Source organism: Pelmatolapia mariae, linkage group LG7, assembly GCF_036321145.2.
Source record: "Pelmatolapia mariae isolate MD_Pm_ZW linkage group LG7, Pm_UMD_F_2, whole genome shotgun sequence".
Taxonomy (NCBI): Eukaryota; Metazoa; Chordata; class Actinopteri; order Cichliformes; family Cichlidae; genus Pelmatolapia; species Pelmatolapia mariae.
The window spans coordinates 5,495,838-5,519,811 of record NC_086233.1 but is presented as its reverse complement, the minus strand read 5'-3'; the positions used below and the strand labels follow the sequence as shown (position 1 = coordinate 5,519,811).

The following is a 23,974-nucleotide window of genomic DNA, read 5'->3' as shown; positions in this document are numbered from 1 at the left end:
GTTTCTGTTGGAGGGAGGGTTGGAATATTAGCGTGGAGAGATCTCGGTCGATTAGAGGAAGTCCATCTCTGGGCTGGGAGGCTCGAGCTGCACAGACAGCGCCGCTGCCAGCTCCGGGTCCAGTTCTGCACTCAAGGATTCCAGCTGGACCGAGAAAACCACAAGCAGATAGGCAGGACAGGAAGGAGATATGAAGGTGTGAGACAGGTGTGAAAGGGGCAACGGATAATATACATGTTGATGCACCTTCTGCTCACCTGTCGGAGCTGCCCCGAAGAGAGTAAAGTCAGAGGCGTTTGCGAGATGGCTCTCAGAAGAAACTGCTTGGTGCGGCCAAGGATGTGGGAAGGCTCCGCCTACCAAAACAGATGATGAACGTGATTCCAGAGCAGTGTGCCAACTCCAACACTGCCATATGACCAGTTAGAAGTTAGAGTACAAACCACCAGCTGCTTCTTAGTGGATTCAGTGTCAGGTGATTGAGTGTCTCCTTCCAGGAAGAGCTGCAGCATCCTCAGGTAGCAGACGATGGCAGTATGGAGGAACCCTGGACAACGCACAGCTCTCTGTAGGAGCTCGGCGCTTTGCAGGAGCAGCAAACTGAACGACCATGAACACAATGAAATTTAGAAGGTACAACAGGTACAAATATTGATAAGAGGTGAGGTTGGAACTTCCATCTTGTCACGTTTGTGTGTTTTGGCCTGTTGTCGTTCCTAATGTAATGGTGCGTCAGCTTTAGTGCAGAGCAGCATTTAATTTATGTGCCATTCATGAATTCCAAGGCCCCACCTCCACTAAGCAGCTGCAACACTCACCTGCAAAAAGCCCACGGCATTAGTTTTGTAAAGTCATCTGACGTCACCATGGTAACCGACTGATAAATGCTTTGCTCTAGAATTGAGTGAAAAATAAAAACGCAGCACATCAGTTCAACCACATCAAATTCAAATCAGATTTAAATGATGACCGGAGCGCCGAGCTGCTGTTCACCTTACCGCTGGACTTAAAGATGAGCAGCCAATCAGGAGAGTCCATCAACACAGCCAGGAGCTCTGTGCATAAAGCCCGGCCTTCTTCATAGCTCCTCTCCTACAGGAAAAAAAAACCCCCATGCACGTTATAACAATACTGTCTTGTCTTTTCCTCTTCAATTTATTTTGCATTATTTTCCATTCATATTGTTTCTGTTTTTCTGTCCATTCATCCGTTTCCTTCCTATCCCAGCTCTCATTGGTTGACGGGCAGGTGCTCACATGGACAAAAATCCATAAAAAGGACTTTTATTCACGCAGAATATCAAAAGCAGCACCAGGGTCCAGAGGTTGGGGTCAAGACCATTCTGCTAATAAAATACTGTTATCCTGCAAATTGTAATAAAATAAGCATTTATCATATTTAAATTGCTAATGTTATTTTCATATAAGTTGTGCATGTCTTCACAGTCAGTTCCTGTGTTCCTGGACTGTTTCTGTGTAGGATTCGTGGAACATAAACAGACTAGACAAATGCAATGGAAAGACCTGTTTCCACTCTGAGAACTTGTTTATGAGTGTGAATGTTGCACAGTTCTAAATTCCAGCATTGTTGTTTAGGTGGTCAGTTACCTGAGGATATAGCAGTGCTGTCAGGTAGTCATTAACGCACAGGAAAAGAAGGAAAACGAGCACCTGGAAGCAGAAACACAACAGCATTTTTGAAAAAGTGACTGAAAGCTTTGGAGACAGAATAAGCAGGATGGAGATGGGTTCAGTCAGACAGTGAACCTCTCAGTGTGATACTTTTGTTCTACTCTACTTTTTCTTCCCTTAATCAGAAGTTTAGATTTATATAACTTTCATCCACGTTATTAGACTTTTTACCTTTACCCACTGTAAAACTGGTTCTATTATGGTTCTATCATGCTGTAATCAAACTGCCTGTATGTGAATTGTATATAATAAATTATGAATGACTCCATAAAACCACCCAACGTTTTTTAAGAAAAGGGCGGCAGCTGCAAGTCTTTTGTTGCTGTTGATTGGCTAACTTTGGATGCTCTGTTCAAAAGAGCACAGTGGATTTGTCTTATTAAACAAACCCTTTCAGCTTCTCTCATTTGAAGGCCACACTTCTTTTAAGCCAGCTTTCATCTGAGTGGCTGGTGGTGGGTGTGGCTTCTGTGCTCACAGACTTTTGCCCATTAGATAGAATTAAATGGTGCACTAACGGTGAAAAAATGGACAGCATGTAGAATTAGTTTTATGCTCTTACCTGTCTGTATTTGGAGTCTCTGTCTGGTCGCAGGAAATTCAAAGCAGCTTTGAAACTCGGCTTGTTTGCCTCACAGCCTCGCCAGACACGATGAAGGCTGGCCGCCAGCAGCAGAGCTGCAGCTGGAGGCATCTGCAGCAGCTGGGCTTTCTCCAAACTGCAGAGCAGATGGAAAGAAAAACATGGGGTTTCTGTAGGGTTCACCAAGATAATTAGACACTTTTGAGAACTATTATAACCAAAGGAGGATTCATTTAATATGTTTCACCATGAGTGAAAAGCAACAAGCATTTATGTCTGCATCGCATTTAACCCTGGAGAACCCATGGGGTCAGAGCCGACCCCATGGGTTCTCCAGGGTTAAAGGACTAGTCTGCACTAATGCAGCCACAACAAACCCCATGAAGCTCATGAAGGTGGCTGATACGAAAAAAAGTGTGCAAAGCTGTTACAGACATCAAGGGAGTCTAACATGTGAATATATTTCATGTGACTTGTTCAGGTGTGACCAGCTGTGAGGAGGTGTACATAATTTGCTGACAGTGGTTCATGAAGGAGACGTTACCTGCAGGCCCAGTGCTGACATTCCGTGAGGAGCTGCAGCTGCTCCGGCAGCGTCTGTTCATCACACAGACGACGCCACAGTGACAACAGGACCGGACGGAGACGCTGCCACCAGTGCTGCACACGGACACACAACAAAGACGCTATATTACTGTTATGTCTCTACACAACATCGCAGGCTTCACACAGGCTCTAAGAACAATAGATCACTGATTCCAGTGACAAAAGATTTTAGGACTTTCTAAATATTGAAGGTGGCAAATGTATTCAAAGGCATTTTAGTCAGAATGAAAAAAGCTATTTTAAAGAGAAAACAGACAGTACCACTGTGGAGATCAACAAAACAGGACATTGCACGCTGATCTGAGACCAGGCTTTGTTGACTTCATCTCTTGGTTGTCCACAACGCACACTTGCACCTAACAGACCCTGGAGAGGAAGCACACTTCTCAATAATCTCACAAGCTCAGTAAGAAGGTAAGAACTGTATGAACTTTAGATTTCTGAAAGATTCTTACTCTCAGAAAGTGTGCAGTTATCTTGCAGGACAGCATGCCTGCTGGAGAACACGCTTTCCTCTAGTGCATGAACAGAGGGGAGTGCAGGTGAAGAAAAAGGTGAGCATAAAAAGTACTTTTTCCAGCCAAACATCTAAATCAGATTAAGAAGAGACATTAAATGAGCTGCTCACCTGTTGCTGGTTGATGTGTTCTATTAGCTTGTTGCAGCTCAGTGTTGTTCCCCCTCCATCAGTGTTTACTTTAATCAACAACACAGCTGGAAGAGCCAGGAGCACTCTGACACACACACACAAACAGCGATTCAGTGGATTAACAATCGCAATGAGCCGACACGTATCACAGAACGAGTATGCCAACAATACCCCATCAGCCTTTTACAGCCCCCCCTTTGGCCACGCCCTTGAAATGTCTCCCTGTACAGTGCTTCTCATATTTAACAGCGTACCTGTTCCATGTGTGCAGCAAGCGCTGCAGGCTGACATCAGTGCTGATGCTCTGTGAGGTCACTGTAGAGGAGCATCTCTGAAACAACACCTCAAACAGGAAGTCACCCACACCAGCTCTGCTGCCATGGCTGCCAGACCACTCCAACATGTCCATCTCATAGACAAGCTCCTGCACATACACAAGCACGAAGTGTTATTCACTAGTTTAACTGAAGTCACACAGACTGTACACTAATGAGTAAAAAACAACACGGAAGCTGATGACACTCCAGAAGCTGCTGTGCAACTTCTGTGTACGAGGGCTTTTATTTTTTCTGTTTTTACATCTAAAAAAGACAAACTTTACTACTACTGATATTTCTGCTTGTTCTGCAGAGTGAAGTGTGACACTTAAGGAATTTTTACCCATTCTGTAGCCATTTTTCACAAATCCATGCTCTTTAATTTTATGGGCTTTTTTAAATTTACTGAGCATTCAGAATTTTTGTTGCATTTTTTTAATCAAATAAAAGGCTAAGATTATATTATTTTATTATAAGAATATATATGTAAGAAGATCACTTCACTAAAATATTTTTCTTGATCACAAAATGTTATGTGTGAAGTTGCTAGCTTTAATATAATATACTTCAATATAAACATTATTTTACCACACTTTATTAACTATAATGTCTATACAGCCCATCCATATGCTGTTGCTGCAGAAATAAGGGAAAAAAGGAACTTTCAAAGTTATGTATCATTTTTTATAGTCATGAATACTTTTTTAAAATTTTACTACCTGTTTCACCAAATGATAAAACTGCAGAAACAATGATAAAAATTAGCATATAAAAGTCCAGATGGTGTTACTGATCTACAGCAGTTTGACTGTTATACAGAAACAAAGCAAAACCGCCTTCTTTTTTTTCCACATGTAATAATTTCTTAAATATTATATTAGACTCTTTTTTTACCAGGTTTATAATAAACAAGCTTTTCAGAGTGGCGCAGTTAGTGTACACGCACCTGGAGTCGGGACAGGATGTCTGGTAAGCAGGTTCCTCTTCCTGGCATTCTGTGCTGTTGTGCTTCCAGGCTCTGCCAACTGCTGACATCAAATATGCACACATGGACACAAATCCATAAACACAGTTTGTCAGGTTAACTGAACTTTTCCTGGCTCTAAAAGAGGTTTTTAAGTTACCACAAACACTTTGCCTCTCCCACTGCGCCCTTCCTGACTTGAAGAAACATTTTTATTTGGGTTCTTGTCAAATATCTGACAGGTTCATTTTAAGGACTTTGCACATTAATGTTAACTACTAGTACCTTAACTGCTGGTCCATGATGGCATTAAGCAAATGAGAACAGAGGTTTTTCATGTCTCCTCCGCAGCCTCCCTGCTTTTCTGGACGAGTCAGGTAGAGCTCCATGCAGGCCCACTGCTGATACTCCTGACTGCAGAGAGGAACAAATAAATAAAAGCAGGAACCCAAACAACTTTTTTTTTCTTTAGAGGTGCAGGGGAAAAAATTCCATCACAGAAAGAAGTATTTCAGATTTTAAGTTGACCAATCTCTCCTTCAAAGTCCTCTTCTGCACCTCTAGACCACCACAGCTTCAGTATTTTTGCTTGGAAGTCCTCTGCACAAGTTTGAGGTCTGCGGTGAAACAGCTGATTTGCCTCTGGCGCCGGTGCCCACCTCTCAATTTTAAATCCATGTAGACATTGAGGGTTCTCGGGAGGGGCCGTGCTAACACCTGCTGCTCTCCGGCAGCAGCACCATGCCCTCCCCTGTTTTAAATGCACTTTAGAACAACACGCAGCAACACTACACATGAGCGGGAGGAGGGAGGTATGGGGTCTTCACACACCCCCGTTCTCTGCCAGCCATCGGGGCGGGGGGCTGGGAGGAGGTGTTGGCTGACAGATTGGCCTCCCTGCTTCTGCGAGGCCTGGGGCGGTCTGCTTGCCTCCACCCCGGGAGGAAAGGGTCACATCTCTTGGGTCTGGGTGCCGTTTCCCCCTCTGGGGGCGAGGGTACCTGGACCCGGGGTATAGAGTATGTTTGGGGAGTGCGATTGTGTGTACATGTGCATATATGTCTATTCCTACGTTGGATGAGTGCTGAGTGTTTGTATATGTGTGCATGAGGGTGGGAATGCATGTTTGTGTCTGTGTGTGCCTGTTTGTCTGTGTTTATATGTCAGGTCAGGTCTTAGACTCCACCTCCCTGGGAACACCCAGGCCCTCCAAAGTGTGGAGGTCTATCTCCCCTCACCACACTCCCTGCCGGTAACTGATGCACTCAGGGGTCGGTGCATTGGTGGTTCTTGGTGTCCGGGGCTGGGCGCTCAGGTATACACCAGCTTACTCCCGGTGGCTACTTGGCGGGGCCTGGTGCCTGTCGCTCGGTCAGGCCTCTTCCGGGGCAAAGGGGGCCCTCGAACCTCCGGCCTCGGGGCCTGCAGCTCGGTTCACTCTGGCACAGCTGGCTGCCGGCAGAGCCGGCGGGCGCGCCAGTGCAGCCCCCTCTGGCTTCTGCTCCGTGGCTACTGGGTGACCCCTCGTCTGGGGATCTCCTCAGCCCTTCCCAGGAGGGTGGCACGGATGCCCCTCCGGTGGTACTCCTTGGGCTCTCGCACTCTGGGGTCCCTGGATGTCTGGAGCCTGGATCTCCTCCATGCCTGCTTCATGCCCTGGGGGACGGGGCTATGGCCCTCCACACCCTCTAGCAGACCGTTACATGGGGAAACCTTCTGTATACAAGCGCGCTGATCCACACAGGTGTGCACATGGGTGTTCACTGTTCGTAGACATAAACTACACCTTTCTTAGCTGCTACTTCAAAGCACATTGTGCGCTGTCTGTGCTGCACAACAACATTCAATATTTAGTATTTATTGCTGTTTACACTTAGCTAGATTAACATGATGGTGTTGTGTTTAGTATGTTGCTTTGTTTTTTTTTTGCTTGTTTTCTCTTCTTTTTCTCTCAACAGGTGATCCAGGAGATTTTTTTTTTCTCTTTGTCTTTGTAAGTGCCCTTTCTCACTGTCCCTCTTCCCATCTGTTTTTCTTTTCCTTCCTCTCTTTCTTTCTCCCTTTCCTATCCCCCAATCATGTCTGTCTCATCTGTAACTACTGAAAATAAAATAAATAATAACAACAAAAGTTGATCAAATGGACCAATACGGCAATGCCATGATGATCCATTTGGCAAAATAAATCCATTTGGTATCCTTGTTGGTCTTCAGACAACAATTCTGACGGCTAAAGAACCAAATGGGACAGACAGAAAAAAAAAAAAAAGAAACAGCTGATTTGCAACAGGATCATAACATTAGCAGCACAGCTTCAACCGATCTGTACGTGCATAAGGATTCATCCTGGAAGTGGAGGCTGGGCCAGTAGGGCATGTTTTTTTGCCTTTTTTTCATTTGAAGGGCAGAGTTGCTAAACTTTATATTAAACTTTCTATTGTTTTTTTAAGGCACAGATTTTATTTTCTAAACTCACCGTTCAGCGTCAGACAGGGCGTCCTCACTCCTCTGTACTCTCAGCTCATTAGCTAACCATTCTGAGAACAATAACTAGACAGACATAAGGAGACTTCATGATTGTTACATCAATACAACTACTCCATGAATCATTTTCTACATGCACACAAACACCTGTGCTCATTAATGCAAACAATGTTTGCACAGGTGTGTGTTTAATGGAGAAACAGGGGACCCAGCACAGACCTGATACTGTGGTATCTGTCCGAGCTGTTGGAAGGCAGCGTTCCTCCACAGATGCCAGGCCGTCTTCCTCCAGGTGTTGTTGGAGTCAGTGATGCTGCTCCACAGGTCGGTCCGTTTCTCCTCCAGTTGTTCACTTAGCCCAGCATCAGCTACAGTTCCTCTGGCTTCAGGTAATAGTCGTGGGATGAGGTACAGAAGCTAAACACAAACACACAATAGTATAAGTAGTTTTAAGTAATGAAAGGAGGGAAGGCCCAGAAAGCTGGTTAAGACTGACGATACACAGAATGATGTAATAAAGGCAGGAGGTGCTTTTAATGAGTTTTAAGACTTTATTCTATATCGCACTTTGTTTATTCGGGCTGTTTGTTTGGCTTTATTGATTAAATAAAGGTACAAATGCAAGCACTGAGCAAAGAAGTGGTTTGCACTGTGACTGTGCAGTGTCTGTCATGATATTTGCATTTGTTCCGCTTCTTTTTACACAATAAAATCAAAACTTTGAACCGCCCTCCTTTCACAGGCTGAGCAAGTGTGGAGGAAACATAAACTCATTATAAACTATTTGATCACATGCTTTTATTTCAGCTTCACAAAGGCAGGGTGCGAGGTAGTACTGCGCTTCTGTTTTATTTTATTGCAAGTCTCAGTTTTGGACACATCTGTTTTCTAGATTTAGCCCTCAAATTTAACCCAGTGCTTAAAGGTGACCCATTATGCTCATTAACAGCTCCATGTTTTAATTCCTGTGCTGCACTAGAATTGCTTTGTGTTGGTTACAGTTAAAAGAAAAATTCCTTATTTGTCTCCTTTCTGTGACTTTGTGCAGCCCCTTAGGTCACACTCTGCCTGAAACCAGCTGCTTTACACCCATTAAGGCCACCTTTGACTCTTTACCCAGTGACAGCCTATAATGAATTATCATTGAAGCTCTTTTTCTGAAATGAGTAATTTCTGTCATATTTCATACCTGCTTATAGAACAAAATGTTCGGGTTTGCATCAGAAATTAGAGCGGGTACTCTATTCTAATAGCCATCAAACCACATCTTTATTGATATATACTAAGGTGTCAAAACTTGTCATTAAGGATACTGGGCAATGTCATCAAATGTCATCTTTATGGGGGAAAGAGTTAAGACAGCTTTCATCTAATTGGCTCAGTGGGTGGGGCTTCTGTGCTCACAGTCAGAGCTGTGAGTCTAAAATGGGCAAATTAGGGATATCTAATATTTAAGAGGAATCTTTAATTAAAAGTTTCCAAGAATATGAGCATCCACATTTGTTGCAGTATGTATATCACAGGAAATAAGAAAAAGCATAAGACAAACAAACGGCCACCAAGAAATTATTCTGGAAAGGTTTGCATAAATTCTGGAAAGAAAAGCAATAAGCAAACCTCATTACTTAATCACATGTCAAATAAAAAAAGGTTATACCTTCTTATAGAGACTATGGGGGATACAGTCCTGCTGTTGAGGCAGTGAGTCCTCTCTGCAGATCCCATAACAGACAGCTGCTACACACAACCTGGACATCCACAATGAGCCAAATCACTATTACTGAACATATATTGTAGATGTAAAGATGTGGATTGTATGCATGGCCAATCCTTGTTAGTTACAGGTGCAGGACATTATCATTAACAAAGGTATCCACACACATTAACCAGTAAACTTTCTCTGCTGTAGGCACATAAAGAGAGCATGCAATCATTAAAACGCTCCATTAAAAGTCAACATCCATGCATGGAAAGCCTCACCTGGCACAGAACAGCATGTTGGCGTGTGTGCTGCAGGACAGCGCTAAGCTCAGAGCCTCTTCAGCCGGCACTGGCTCAAGCCGAATGGGCGGCACCAACTGAACCAGAGGACCGTGAGACACCAAGGAATACAGATGGACCAGGAATGCTGCCAGGCCGAGTATATGGGCAGCATTCAGCGACAGCCACTTCATATAGAAGAATAAAAATACTTATTGAGATTCCTTAAGCATGAGAATAAAATTAAAAGTCCACGACACAAAGTGAAAGTCAGATATAAATAGAGGGAATAAATGTGGGTTTATGCACCTGGTTATGAAGCAGGTCCCAGAGTCTGTGTATGAGGCTGGAGAGGAGCTGTGTGTTACCAAGCAGAGCGCTCACAAACCTCGAGGCCCATGGGCTTTGTCTAAAGATGCAAACAATTAGAGCAGCAGCAATTAGTCGACTGAAAGGAAACTGATTAGGATGTAATTTGACGATCAAATATAACTTTAATTTATTGTTTTCTATAGCTCTTTATATCAGAAGACTCTGAAGGTACCCTGGACAAGGTTTTATTTACATCTTGCAGAGGTCAACTTTCATTTTACAGGCACTAGTGAATATTTTGGCCTTTTAATTGGACAACACAAAGGAGACACATTTTGGTTTTATCACACCTTCAAATCAGTCAGAATCAGGATTCCAGATTCGGTGTTGATGATTAGAACCTATTTAGAAACTTGTTATCTGTTATTGCAAAGCTCTATTAAAGGCTTTGAGTCTGGCAAGGCATTTAAAAAGAGCTCAGGATTATTAAAATATACGATTTGCAACTTTTCCTGAAAGTTCCTACTCACTTATTCGGAGGGTTTGATTTGGAAGAATTTAGCAAGCACTGGCAGAAGTTTCTTAGGATCATATTGACAACCTGAAAATGTGACAGAGAGAGAGTCAATAAAAAATGCATACTAGTTAGCACACACATACAGCAAGAGGGCTGCTGATTTATAGACTTTCATCAGTGCGTACTTTGACATGGAGCTCGGAGGATGGAGGAGCGTCAGTGTGAAGACTGATGACCTTTTGTCCAATCGGATCATCGGGACGACCAGGGAAGATAACACTGAGTGTGTGTGAGATCCTGGACAGCTGGGCCGACATGTCTGAGGACACGTGAGTGTTGAACAAACTGTGGAGGAACCTGAATGCCTAACACAGGCTAAGCCTTCATCAAAACTATTTTGTATACTTTTTCAAACGCACACATCATTCAGTAGCTGAGCCTTTATAACAGACACTCTATTCCTGAGGGTCTTTGATTCACATACTGTGGCGCCATCTTGTGGTTCACAACAAGTCAAAAGCAACAAACAAAACAAAAAAACTCTTTATTAGAGTGAAAAAGGTGGAATAACGTGGGGTATGCTTTAGGACAGGCTTTAGGACAGGCCTGCCTTCTGACTGACAAGTCGTGGCCCTTTGCACGGTGAGGCATCTGGAGGCTTCACAGTGGGACATAGTTAACCAGTGGGCAACATTATTTTGGCTATGCCCATTTCTTATGTACAGAATGTGTACTTGTTGTTTAGCCCTCTTCTTTTTGTAAATCTGAAGTATTATATATAAGGAACCCTATAATTAGGGTCAAATCTTTGAAAATTAGTTTAATTTGATGTTTAGCAACTACATCAAGGAGTTTAAACTATCAGCTAAAATATTACTAACCAAATTAAAGCACAGACCTGAAAGTGAGGTTTGTACGCATGTTGCTTAAGTTTAAATGCCACAAATGAAAAGTATATATAAATAAATAGAGAAAAAAGATTCTTAACCGATTCCATAAGATCAGAAAGACCTAAGAAACTGGTCTCTGTGTGAATCTCTATTATAGACTGATGAAGGGTTTTCCTTGACAGAATATAAAACGTGTGAGTGAGCGCATGAACACCTTCCCACCTCCATCATTTCCATCAACGACAAGTTCTGCAAACTCCTGCAGCTGAATCTTCAGGACCTCCAGGGGGTCATCATTGCCGTCTGAACACGTGGCATTCACTGAAAACAGGAGATGAGGATCAGTTTCTGACTATGAGATTGTTGTATTATATAAATTAGTGCAAAGCTGAGGCTGCACAGGTCAGCTGCTTATTATGTATATGTACAGGGCTCTCAGGGCTGAGAGTGTGGTGACAATTAAATATAATCATCAATCAGTCTAATCTGTCACTCTCAAGCACAGTAGCTCAACTAATAGAGTCTCTGCAAAATTATACCCACGCGTAGACTGAAAAACACAAATCTGTCAAAAGGTGACAGAATTTATTGCACTGGTTTTCACTCATCATAGAGTGAAACCTCATCTTACATCTAATCTGACTTTCCCCACATAAACTCATCACACTGATTCATCAGTGAGTCAGTCTGATGAATGCAGTGCTGAATGATCATGTGTGATGACACGCCTCTCTGATGCAGCACTTCTCAGATCATGAGTGCTTTGCTTCCTTCAGGAGGCTGCAGGGATAAAATCGACTCAACACAGAGGTGTACATGCACACCCAAACCCTTCAGGGTCTGAAGACTAAAGCTGATGAAGCAGCGTTTAAAACTTGAATTCTCCGAATGCCCAGCAGAGGGAGACTACACTTGCTGTCATGAAAGTATGTTTTCATTGATGTTATTGATTTATTTTTATTTTTTTTATTATATTGTAGTCAAATAAAAAATAAGTCACCGTATCTTGTAATTTATGGTTGACCATTCGCTACAGGTTGGGGATTATTTTTTTAAAGTCAGAGACAACAAAGTTTCCACAAGCCCAGCCCAGCTGTTGGTATATACACACGTTGCTTTGTCTTCATGCTTAAATTGGGAAATGAAGAAAGTCTCCAGCGTCTGTCTCTGGTTTGGACGTGCACACCAGCAACCCTGCCGTTCTGTCTGAGCCAGCACACCAATAGCAAGTAGAGCTATAGCAGGCAGAATGCACTGCATTAATCCAATTTACCTGTAGTTGTTGCTGATATATCTCCACTTTTAAACTCTAATCACTGATCACTTCCCGTGAAAGACATTACCAGTCATTCTGTGCTCTCTTACTGTCTACTAAGAAGTACATCTGTTGAATGTCTCTCTGTCTGGTAAACCAAATAAAGAATTCCAAATTATATCTATTAGGCACTATTTTATCTTATAGAGGTGTTTTGCTGCTTCAGGGACAGGGTGACCTGTCGGAGAAACTCGGATTCTGGCTTCTAACAGAAATCCCAAAAGGAGAACATCAGGTTATCGGATTGTCAAATAGAGTTGGAAATCTAGTGCCAGAACAAGGATAAATCCATGTCTGAATGACTTTAAAGGAAACATTTTAGACTTTTAAAGAGCTCAGACATGCATCCCAGTGAGATGCTGAGGCGGGACCTCCAACGTACGAGTATTTCAAACATCACTGGGTCGAACTTCCACCACAGCAATGTTAAGAAAAGGTGGCATTATTAACCATTTAGGTCAATGGGGGAGATCACTTTCTTATACTGGTGATTTACTAACATGACAAACATTTTAGACCCAAAATAATCAACACAATCTGAAGTCTTGAGTGCTTAAAAAGAAAGTAATTGTCCTGTTTTTTGGTTTGTGAAGATGTTTGACCTCTCATCCAAGTTTTTTTTTTCAAAAAGTCTCATCTTTTCAAACTGTTGCAGCATCTCCCTCTGTATGATCTGAGCACTCAAGACCACCATGACCTGACAATCTGAACTTTGTTGTGTTTAATCAGGGTTTATTTTAACTTTCAATTTCGAGACGCACACAAAACAGAAGAAATCAGGAGGCCTTGAATACTTTTTCACTGCACCGTGCTAATAATCAAACAAATAATGACGATCTTTAAAATAAATAATAATAAAGAATGTCAACGGTCCTTTAAAAGAATACCCACTATTCTGTTGTCTCTGCTTCTGGCAGGACTCCATGTAGGATGAATACTGTGCAGCAGGGATCTTATCAGCTCTAAACACACACCAAAAGTAACAAATAATCATATTGTGATGATGATCAATGTTGTCACTTAAAACAACTAGATGAAACTTAATTAAAGAACAAACTCTGGGAGTAACCTGCTGACATTTTCATCTCTCTGATAGAAACTCACTTTTTCAGCGCTTCGATGAAACTCATTCGAGCATCGACTTTCACAGGAAGCTGCAAATAAATGACAGTTCATGCATGTCATGCACCAAAAACACAACCTCACACATGAGAATGCACAGAAGAATATCGGGAGGGATAACAGGAAGTGCTTACCACTCTCGGAGTGAGCAGCGCGGGAAGGAACCGAGTCAGGAAATACGGCCTCCGGAAAATACTGTGAGAAGACCAGAGAGGACCTTCAAATAACATGTATTTTATATTTAAAACAGATTATGAGAAAACGGGCCTCCTGGGCACTGACAGGCTGACTGGTTGGTTGCTTCATGTATATTAAAAATACATGTAAAATTGAATTATACCATTCAGATCTTCTCAAGAAAATATCACAAAGTAATCCAGATCATTCTGTGAAGTCTGTTCTCATACTTTTGTGAATGTCTTGTGTCACTTTCAGACCATTAAAGTCTCTTCGTGGTTGTTCTGCTTTCCAATAACACCTTTCTGTAGCTGCTAAATTCTTTTAAAGAAAACATCTTAAAGCTCTCTTAAGCCGAGGGTTGGGGCTCCTGGCTCCTCAGCCCTGTGTCTGGTATAAATGTGCTGTAGTTTACCTGGCCTCCATGACTGTGGCAGAGATTCTGCCTGTGCTCTCAAACAGAGACACAGCTTTGTCCACATCCTGGGCAGCCTGACACTGAGGCTGCAGACACACAAACATTGGACTATTAGTCTTATGTCAAGCCAGGACTCAGCAATCCCTAATTACACCTGTGTCCACACAAAGTTTTGTGTTGCTTGATAGTTTGGGTTCTGATGCCAGTTTGTCGGTTACAGAATAGAATAACAGAGCATAGAAAACAGAAGGGGGGCACAGCATGGAATAGAATATGTATCAAAAATTAAAATTATAATAGAATATCCACTGTGTGTCACTGTTACCTGCACCGATGTACCTGCAGCCGAAACATCCTCATATAAACCCATGTCCTCCACTGACTCCTGCACACACACACACACCATGATATTTAATTCATGTGTGCTACACTAATAACCACAATCCACTCACAGTGTTGTTTTTATTGTATTATACGGAAAAATCAAAGTAACACGGTGATAATGACCTTCTTCTTTCCTTTTTCTTCTTACCTTGAGGTCAGCCAGTCTGGTCTTAGCCAGTGAGACGTACTCCATCAAGAGGCTGCGGTGTTTCACAGGCACATATGGAGGGTGGAGGATGTGAACCTAGCAGGAGAAAATGACAGTGAGGTGTCAGAGCTGGGCTATTCCTCTCAGTTTCTAGCGTTTTCTTATAGTGTACACTCTTCAGGAAATGCCATAATTCTGCTAGCATTTGTTCCCAGCAGACATGTAGTTATGAATATATAAAAGTATTCATGGGCGATCCATTTTTCATAGCAGATATGTTACAAAAAGTAGAAAATAGCAGCTGAAAATGACCATTAACAAGCAAAACAAGCAAGCAGCATGAGAGCTCAGGATAACGGCTGTTGACAGCAACGAGCAGGCAACACAGAAAACCTCCTGGAGCGATTAGCATCCCCAGAACCAGAGGGGACTTTCACATGTAAATGGAAATGCTTTGTCGAGAGGTTTAAATAAGTAAAACTTAAGACTTTTTTAAGACAATTTTAATATTTAAGATATTTAAGTGGTTATTCTTTCCATGTAAAAATAATGATGTTCAATGTTCAGTGAAAGTATTTGGTTAAAGTTGAAAACACAGTCATAAATATTCTAATAAATGTTTTGACATATTGTTTTTTAATCTGATTTTTTTAAACTAGTGTATTTCTACAAATGGCAAATAAAAGCTTTTATCTTCTGTACATGAAGTTTTCATATCACCGTGTCCATTGAATTTAATGTTTCAACTTCAATAATTCCTCAAAATATGTGGTCGGACCTGCTGCTAAAAGCACTTCTGCTTAACCTTGAGTAGAATTGAAGTCTTAAATCTAAGAATTAATACATTTGCCGTGTGTAAACAAATGATGAATAATCTTATTTTCCACAAGCAAAATATTGCTGCATTAATGCACTACGATAAGCATTAATATTTCAGTGCAACAGCGACTGAAGTAGCTTCAGATTTAACAAACACTGCAGCTACAGCGCCCAGGATTCAGTCAAGTGAGTTGAAAAGACTGAGAAGGTGCACTCACAGTAACAAAACCAGCAACATTAGTGCTACTGCAAATCAAAGCAGTCTGCACTAGCAAAACAAATAAGGGAATATAAGCATATTAATACCCTGTGCATTCCTACTAAGTGTAAACTCAGAGACATGTGGATGTCACCTTGAGGTACTGTGGAGGTTCAAAAGGCACGAGGTCGGAGAGGAACTTCAGCAGGAACACCAGCGACTTCTTACTGCTCGCATGATAGCTACTGCCACCACCGAACGACATCTGGAAAGGTAGAAAAAGATTCTGCTGGTATTAAAAATATTAAAATAAAAGGTATAAAGCTCTCAGTGTTTCAGTCTATGGCAGAAAAGGTAATTCCCAAAACTATTAATAAACTAGAAACTATTAATGGATGTTAAAAGGCAAAACCTTGAACCAGTTGCTGTACGAGGGGAAGATGCCGGGTCCTTCCAGTCCACCCTGTCGAGCCAATAAGAAGGCGGTTATCAGGTTCTCAAGGTCATAGCCTTCGAATGCAGAGCTCAGCAGTCTGGACAGCAGCTCTATCAGAGACACAGAACAGGACAGATATCACTGTGCTCCTCTCTCTCTGAAATACTAGTTTACTGCTACAGAAACTCGAGTTTATTTCAATATCACCACGCTGGTTTGGAATAAAGGTTGTGCATGATTTTTCTTTAAATTTGTTTTTTCTTTTTCCTTTCACACATAAGACTTCCACCTGGCTGTGCTGATAGACCATCAGCACGCCTACCTTTGAGGCTGGGCTGGGCACAGTGGTAGTACACCAGCAGGGTGGAGAGGAAGCACAGGACTTGTTTCCAGTTGACTTCATGGGTTTCCAAAACCTGCTGCAGGTGACGCAGCAGCTGCTCCACGGTGAAGACCACAGCCAGCTGTTAGAGGAACAAAGCAGCACAGAACAGTTACTCAACAGTCCCTGCTGACCACTGATTTGTAAACTGTGGTTCTTTTTAGCTTTTTAGTGAAAGCGTTAATCCTGAAGAAGAAACTACTGATGTTGGTAGATAAGCACTTGTGAGCTGGCAAAATGTGAAAGAGACAATATCATACAAATGAAGGTCTCAAAGTTAAAAGCAACTTAATACCTAAAAGTCATAGTGAAACCAGCGTCCTGCCACACCTTTAAAATTGATCATATTGCAGTGCAAAGCATTGTTTTAACTTGTGATGAGGAGGTCAATCAGAAGAAAGTGTGCTTAAAGGGAGACGGAAAGGAGCTAAAACCTGACTTCTAACAATCAAATCAGTAGTTTATTTACTCCCCCTCCTCACTTAAAAACCAAATGTGGCTGATCGTTCTCGGTTGTTCCCCCAGCCTCGGGAATAGTTTACAGTCTCACATAAAGTCCCGTCCAGCAGCTGACAAAATGGAATTAGTTCAAAAGTATTTCCACCTATTTTTAGTTAAGAAATTAATAATAAGAAATTCACATTTAGCATCAAATCAGACACAGAAAGAAAACAGATATAATACAGAACATGTTTTCTTCTTCTTAATCTTAATTACATGCGACAAACTGACAAACCCAGTTACAGTAATTACATTACACATTTACCTGACGGAAGAGAGAAGTCAGCAAGAGGCTGGCTTTTGCAAAGGTCCACTCATTCTGCAGGGTGATTGCATCTGACACTGAGAACATATCGGTTATGTCATTTCTGCAGCATAAAAATGACTTTTAAAGATTTATTTATGCCACATCAAATATCGCTGGACCTACAAGTGATTTGAGTTGTTTAGACCTTAATTTGATGCTTTTTGTGATGTTTCCTAAAAGAGTTTTTATTAACCTTATTGTGCAATATTTATACCTAGAGCTGGGCGATAGAACGATAACGATATGTATTGCGAAATAACTTTTTCTCGATAGAAAAATTTAACTATTGCGATAGGCCTCAACTCTCTTGTCCTCTTAAAAAAAAAAAAAGAACAGCCAATCCAAATTAAGTAGCGCAGAGCCGAACCAATCACAGCCGCAGCGTCACGTCACGTGACTTGTTACGTACAGCACAAGTGCCAAGGCGCACATGTGTATTTGTTTTTGCAGCCGGGCTGCCCAGATAATGGAGGAAATGAGTTTGCCGACTAGAGAAAAATCAACCGAGAGCGTGAGCGAAGGTTACCGAAGAAAAAACAGATGATGGTTCCAATGCCGGAGAGATTGTCGAACGGAAGGGCCATAGAAGTTCCGTAGTGTGAAGGTATTTCGGCTATTTCAAGTCTGACAAAAAACAGAGTAACACGCACTGTTTGTGCCGAAAGCAAGTCTGGAAATACAATAAACCGGTGCATCTCTGACTGAAAGCGCTAATTCGTCATTCGGCTTTTGTCAGACTAAAGTCACTGTTAAAACTGTTTGAAAAGCTAAGCTATACAACAAGGAGAGATTGAGAATTTCCTTTTAGTTCTCAGTTTATTTGATATTGACAAAAGTTAGTCAATTTTGTCTGTTCTTCTGTAAAACAAACTAAGATTTATTTTTAGAATTAATATTTTGTTTCTAAGTGGAATTGACAATTTAGTAGTCTGTTTTGTTTGTTCTATTTTGAAACTTAAACGCTTTAGCGGCTGCCTTTTGTGTAGTTTGCAATATTTGCCTTTATTTATCTGAAACTGAAGTCTCACGTTCCTTAAGTACATCTACCCTGTTGAACTTATTATGGGAAATAAATATTTAAATCAAAACAAGCTGCAGATTATTTCACATTTTACTTGTGAGCAACGGCACATTTAAATCTTACAAATATAGTTATTTGGCTTATATCGTGATATATATCGTTATCGCCTGAAATGAAAAAAACATATCGTGATATGAAAAAATTAAATAATTCTTGCAAAGACAGACGTTTTATAGATGTTTGCAGATCTGTCATGTCTGAAGCAGTCAGGGATTGAACCATCAACCTTTCAGTAAGTAGATGACCTGCTCCAGGTAACCAGGCTTGATCCTGCTTAGCTTCCAAAATCAGACGATCGGGCGCGCTCAGGGTGGTGTGACCTTTAAATAGTCATTGATCATTTATTGCTAAATAATTAATATAAACTGATAGCTAAATGGGTATTGATTAACCCATTAAAGTTTTGGAAACTTTATGATTTAATCGCCTTCCTTAGTACTATTGATGACAGTTTAAATGTCACCTGCACAAAAGGCATAAACAGACAAAAACACAGATATTTACATCGTGATCAAATCTTAGTAACGATTTTTTTACTGTGTACTGTAGATCAAGAAAATCTTTCTGAAACTGAACTCTCAGTTCCCTGTTAAAGGTCTTGCCAGATGAATAGAGGTGGATAGGTTCCAGCTAATTTTCAACATTAAAAAAAACCTACAGCCTCAGTCTGTTTGAAATGGCCTGTGACAAGTCTTTACCTTTCAGTCGGGGCTTGTAGGTGAGAGTCTGCGTGAGGGAGTGTTTGAAGAAACGCTGAAGGCATTCAGCTGACACTGAAACTCCACACAGTGAGGCATCAAAAATCTGAATCCTGCAGAAGACACGGAGCGAGAAATTACACACTGCATGTAACACCAAGACTAAAACTGGTGTCAGGCACCATGGTTTCAATAAAGTTTATATAAATCAAGCTCAGCATTTGACATCCAGAAGATCACCATTTCTCCTGCATATAAAAAAATGAGCCGAAACCTAGAGGTTATGTTAGTGTGACTATTTGTAGGTAAGTATAAATCCCTTTGCCCGCTCTCCTGCCTTTGACTCCTGTGTTTTGTAGGAAAATCTAAAGAGAATCTAAAATTTAGTTTTCTTCTCTGATCTTGCAGTGACATATATATAAACGCAGGTCTCCTTTCTCAGACAGAGACCTCAATCCCAACAGTGCTGTCTGATTGCATGAAAGGTAAATAAGAAATAAATTTTTAAAAACCCAGAACCAAAGCTTAGCTCCTGCTTCAGCAGACTCCAGCGTCAGACTCTCGTCCACAATATCGAGAACCCCTGAAAGACAACAGAAAGCAATAAAAAGTGTGGCTAAAAATAAAGAAAAGAAAGTACTACCTTTACACCAAGACAATTAACAATCGAAGAAGTCAAAAAAGATGTTTTCTGCATGCAGAAGTGTGAATCAAAGTGCTTTAGTTAATATTTTATCGACACAGGACAGGCTAAGTGGGACAAGGACAAGCAGACTCACAGAAGAGCATGTCGTCTAGAATCGAGCAGCAGAGCAGGGAGAGCCTTCTGTCTGCAGCTGCCGGATCGTGCCTCAGCTCAAAGCCTGCTCCCACTAAGACGCCAACCACACCTGAAACACAGAAGACCTTTCTTGTTGTCTTCTTTAGTATAATGACCTACATTATTTCCAGACACGCTCTCTTTGAAGTAAACTTACTCTACATTTAATGTGAGACAGAGGAGATGTCCCTAATGCTCTCATTTCATGCATATAGCTCTGGCTGTGAGCAAAGAAGCCCCACCCACCTGCCGTTCAACCCTTTTGTTTATGAGGGGCTGCCAATCAGAACATTTTGTTTCAGACAGTAGATGAACTGAGGGGCTGCACGAATGCCATGTAAGGAAAAGCTGATAACTGACAGGACCAAAGACTAAATCTCTAAAACCTGAAGCAGCATTAAGAACTGAACGATTTCTTGAGTGACAGCTACAAACATATGAGCGTCTCCTACTTGACAACACTTTCTGCTGAAGCTGTTTGGTCTCCTCTTCTTCCTGTGGAGGTCTCCATCCACACAGAAGCCTCAACTGGGACACCAGCCATGATCTCACCTCTTCATCACTAAACAAAGGTAAAAAAACAAAACAAGAGGGAGTGTGTGTGAGGAGTGGGGGTATTTAATCTGTCAGTACAGCCCAGATCATAAATAATCAGACAGTTACACCCTGTTTTGATCTTCATCTCTGTGAGACTGCACAGAAAGAAAATCATTAACTGATATTTCTTACCTCTCTAAAATGTACTTCAGATTGAGGATGTTGTAAGAGTGAAGATAGTAGACCATCTCCAGTTTGGGTAGCCTCTGAAAAACCCCACCAAATTCTTTATTTTAGCAACGTTCACCAAGTGAAAGACTTTTTTACAAAAAACAAGAACACAGTTTCAATCTTTATTAAATATAATTCAGTCCTGAGTATAGAAATATTAATGGAAACCAGGATGGTTATCATGAACTACATCATCTCGCTTTTGCAGCTGTGTGCAACAACTAGAAGGTTACAGACAGAGCTTCTCCACAGAGGCCTCTCCACCAAGTTTCATGTAACTCTCCAACTTGTTTTTTAATCTTTCTGATACAGAGATATAGCTAAATAAACCACTGTGGCTTGGACCCAGAAAGCAGAAAGGGATGGAGCAAAATGATTGATTCTTTTTTTAAGTCCAACAGAAAGTTGGTTAATATTCCACCAACAACGCTGGGCAAAGTCTAGAAAAGCAAAATAAATTAAACATATGTGGACGGTTGTTCTGTGTCAAAGTTTCGTTTCCTTTTTCTCACTACCTCACTGTTGCTTCATTCAAACTACACTCACCCGACTCTTTTTCAGGTTCACCTTGGTCGTATCGGGTTCAACTACAAGACACAGGTAAGCTGTGGTGTTTTTAAATGATGCCCAGTTGGTACTAAGGGGTCCAAAGTGTGACTGACTGACTGACTGACTGCATAGATGGCAACTCCTCTCCACTCAAAAAGAAGTCATATGACTTCAAGTCAGCTGCGGAGTCCCTTGATCACACAACCTGTCCAGGGATTGTGAGTATGTGGTTTCAAAGAGCTACACCTATCTTCTCAATGGGTGATATAGCTCCAGCTATGTCCATCTTTTATTTACAGTATACAAGCTCCTGTGTGTACACACACCTGATCTCTTCTGTACTCCTGCCAAAGCAGTTTGGGGCAGATGGCTCCTTGTGACAGCAATTCTCTGCTGGATTCCAACAGAACACACAGCTGGACCTGGAAGGAGGACAGGAACGGACTTAATTCGGGGAAAAAGGGATAGCTGGACTGGGCATGATAAAGAGAAATTTCAAAATTTGAAACAAGATGGAACAGACTGTTGCTTCTTTAGCCAAAAAGTTCCAGAAATTGTATACAACAATATTTGTCTTTTTTGTTGCTTGTTTTTGAGCAAACCGTGCAGATCACCATGTAGATAGGAAAGTTTGGCAGCGATTAACAGATGAATCCATCACTGCCTCAGATGCTTCCACATACTCACAATCACATTAGATCAGGGGTGTCAAGCTCCAGTCCTTGAGGGACAGCCTCCTGCTTGTTTTTGAGATATCCCTGCCCTACCTGCTGCTGATTACCTGGATCAGGTGTGCTTTGCCAATAAGAAGCTACAAGGGCAGGTTAGTTGGAAAACAAGCAGGACAGCGGCCCTCAAGGCCTGGAGTTCAACACCTGTGCATTAGATGGTCAAATGCTCTGGCAGTTACTCACTCTCTGAGAGGAAGTGAGCATCTCTCTCTTTGTCTCCTCCTCCTCTTCCTCCCTTTCGCTGGTTTCCTCTGTGATCTCCTTCAGTCTCTCCAACACCGTCTTCACCGACAGCACTGCCACTGGGACACCCAGCTGCACAGCTTGACGCCTCAGCTCACTCGCTATCCACACAGTGCAACACAAAACATTAACTTTATACGTTGGTTTTAGGTGGCACTCAAATTCCACAAGTCACATTAAGGGATATAAAAGCACAAAACTAAAAAGAGACCTCTGACAACAAAACTAAATTTCTGATATTTTTGCACACAACTGAAGGACCACAGATTCCATTCATAATAATCACTTTCATGCAAAAACATTTTGGCATTTTTGCCCTTCCATGGAATAGAGGTATAGAATAGCCCTTTACAGTCATTGTACATGTACAAAGAAACTGTGGGTGTACAAAGAAACACTTCATGTGTTTGCGCAAATGTTTCAAGACAGATTCACTGGTAACTGCAGCAATGAGCTTATTTCAGCCATTGAATCCCATCATTCATGAGAGCTGTGCACTACAGTACAGTATAATCAAGAAAAATTCAGATGTTTTGCTTTCAGCAGATACAAACATAACTGATTAAAGTGGCAATAGTTTTATTAGAGCAATGAAAACACTTTACCTAGTAAGGTGTCACGAGGGGTCACCCCAGCAGGAAAATGCATGTTTGATTTGTCAGTTTTTTACACTGAACGCGTTCCTGACGCAACCCCAGAGGGGATTTATGCCTCCAGCTGGAATCAAACCAGTATCCTTGAACTTGCCAAGACAATATATTAAGCACTACAACCTGGGATCACCTGTAATACCTGGATTCAGTGAATAAGACGTCTTGATTATGTTTAAGCTGTTGGTGCTCACCGGAGAACTTTTAAATGAATTATCTGACTGGTATTATGGCTTGTTGTCGTGTACAGGCCATCCCAAAAGGTTAGTGCTTCAGTTTTGGAGAGTGAAATTGTAGTATTTTATTAGTCAGTTACTCTGTGTAAAGCAGCAACTTTCCACACATTAAACAGCATTTCAGAGTGCTCGTCTCCAACACTCACCCAGCAGTGACCCAGTGATGGTGGATGAGAGACCTTCGGACGCCACTTGATTCTTCTCTCCATCCTGATGAGAGGACAGGTTGCATGTCTCAGATTGCTACAAAAAGTGTGAAAAAACATATATGTGATATTTGCGAAAAAGTGCAGAGTGAAACAGCTTCTTTTTTTGATCTCTAAAAGCATTTCATGCGCTTCCTGCAATCATTCTGTGCTTGTGTTTCCAAGTTGAAGGTTATCGTTTCTCTTTTAAACTCCTGACAGTCGTGACATTGTGCGTTGTTACATGTTCAGTCTACAGAATGGCCTAAATAAAATCTTAATGAAATGACTCAGTGTAGGCCCTTAGCTTCTTTCCCCTTACTCACCCCGACCTCTCTGAACAGGCTGCAGATGTTCTGCTGCTGCTCCAACAGCTGGATCGCTGCCTCCTGCAGCCTCTGTGCATCTGTCAGCTTAGGCCTCTTCAGCTCACGACCAGCTAGGAAGACAACAATAAAAAATAAAAATAATACTGCATGAAAGGCTTGTTTCAAAACTTTTCTATTATCTTCGTGTTCAGTGTTGACGGTGGGTGCAGCTGTCAAACTCACCGAGGAGGCTCGACAGAGTCCTTTTCTGAGACACCGACTCACACGTAGCACTCAGAGACATTTCACTCTCACTGTCCGCTCACAAAACGCCTTCACAGAAACTTCACTCAATAATAGCGGGCAAAATAAATCGTCTTAAATCGCATTTTTTAGCTTTTACAGTAGGCAAAATCTCTGTTTTGGTTCAAGCTTTCCTCCATGTTTCACGCGCCTGCCGCTCTTCTCTCTCATTGGTCCGGACTGCAGCCAATCAGATCCCTCC

At 41.7% G+C, this 23,974-nt stretch overlaps 1 protein-coding gene across 1 annotated transcript; it reads right to left on the bottom strand.

The window, feature by feature from the left end:
- Nucleotides 1-31: 31 nt before the first annotated feature.
- Nucleotides 32-23,859, bottom strand: LOC134630404 (Fanconi anemia group A protein). Its single transcript, XM_063477654.1, has 42 exons — nt 23,713-23,859; nt 23,488-23,600; nt 23,123-23,219; nt 22,031-22,191; nt 21,443-21,538; nt 20,529-20,602; nt 20,252-20,361; nt 19,759-19,869; nt 19,499-19,562; nt 18,980-19,092; nt 17,159-17,235; nt 16,333-16,474; nt 15,987-16,120; nt 15,729-15,839; nt 14,557-14,652; nt 14,350-14,409; nt 14,022-14,110; nt 13,564-13,624; nt 13,412-13,461; nt 13,199-13,269; nt 11,215-11,313; nt 10,288-10,421; nt 10,116-10,186; nt 9,583-9,682; nt 9,274-9,461; nt 8,951-9,041; nt 7,513-7,710; nt 7,286-7,359; nt 5,096-5,224; nt 4,793-4,874; nt 3,784-3,953; nt 3,509-3,614; nt 3,336-3,395; nt 3,142-3,246; nt 2,819-2,934; nt 2,254-2,410; nt 1,608-1,670; nt 999-1,092; nt 819-894; nt 444-600; nt 258-356; nt 32-144 (listed from the first exon to the last, which is right to left on the bottom strand). Exons 1-42 carry the CDS (start codon nt 23,771-23,773, stop codon nt 52-54), a joined length of 4,353 nt encoding a protein of 1,450 aa, XP_063333724.1. The 5' UTR covers nt 23,774-23,859; the 3' UTR covers nt 32-51.
- Nucleotides 23,860-23,974: the final 115 nt, after the last annotated feature.

Coding starts and splice junctions, on each gene's coding strand:
- LOC134630404 (XM_063477654.1), bottom strand. CDS start 23,773: ATGTCTCTGAGTGCTACGTGTGAGTCGGTGTCTCAGAAAAGGACTCTG. Junction 14,653..15,728: donor AACCTCCACAGTACCTCAAG/GTGACATCCACA, acceptor TTCTCCTGCTAG/GTTCACATCCTCCACCCTCC. Junction 3,954..4,792: donor ACATCCTGTCCCGACTCCAG/GTGCGTGTACAC, acceptor GTGTATGTGCAG/GAGCTTGTCTATGAGATGGA.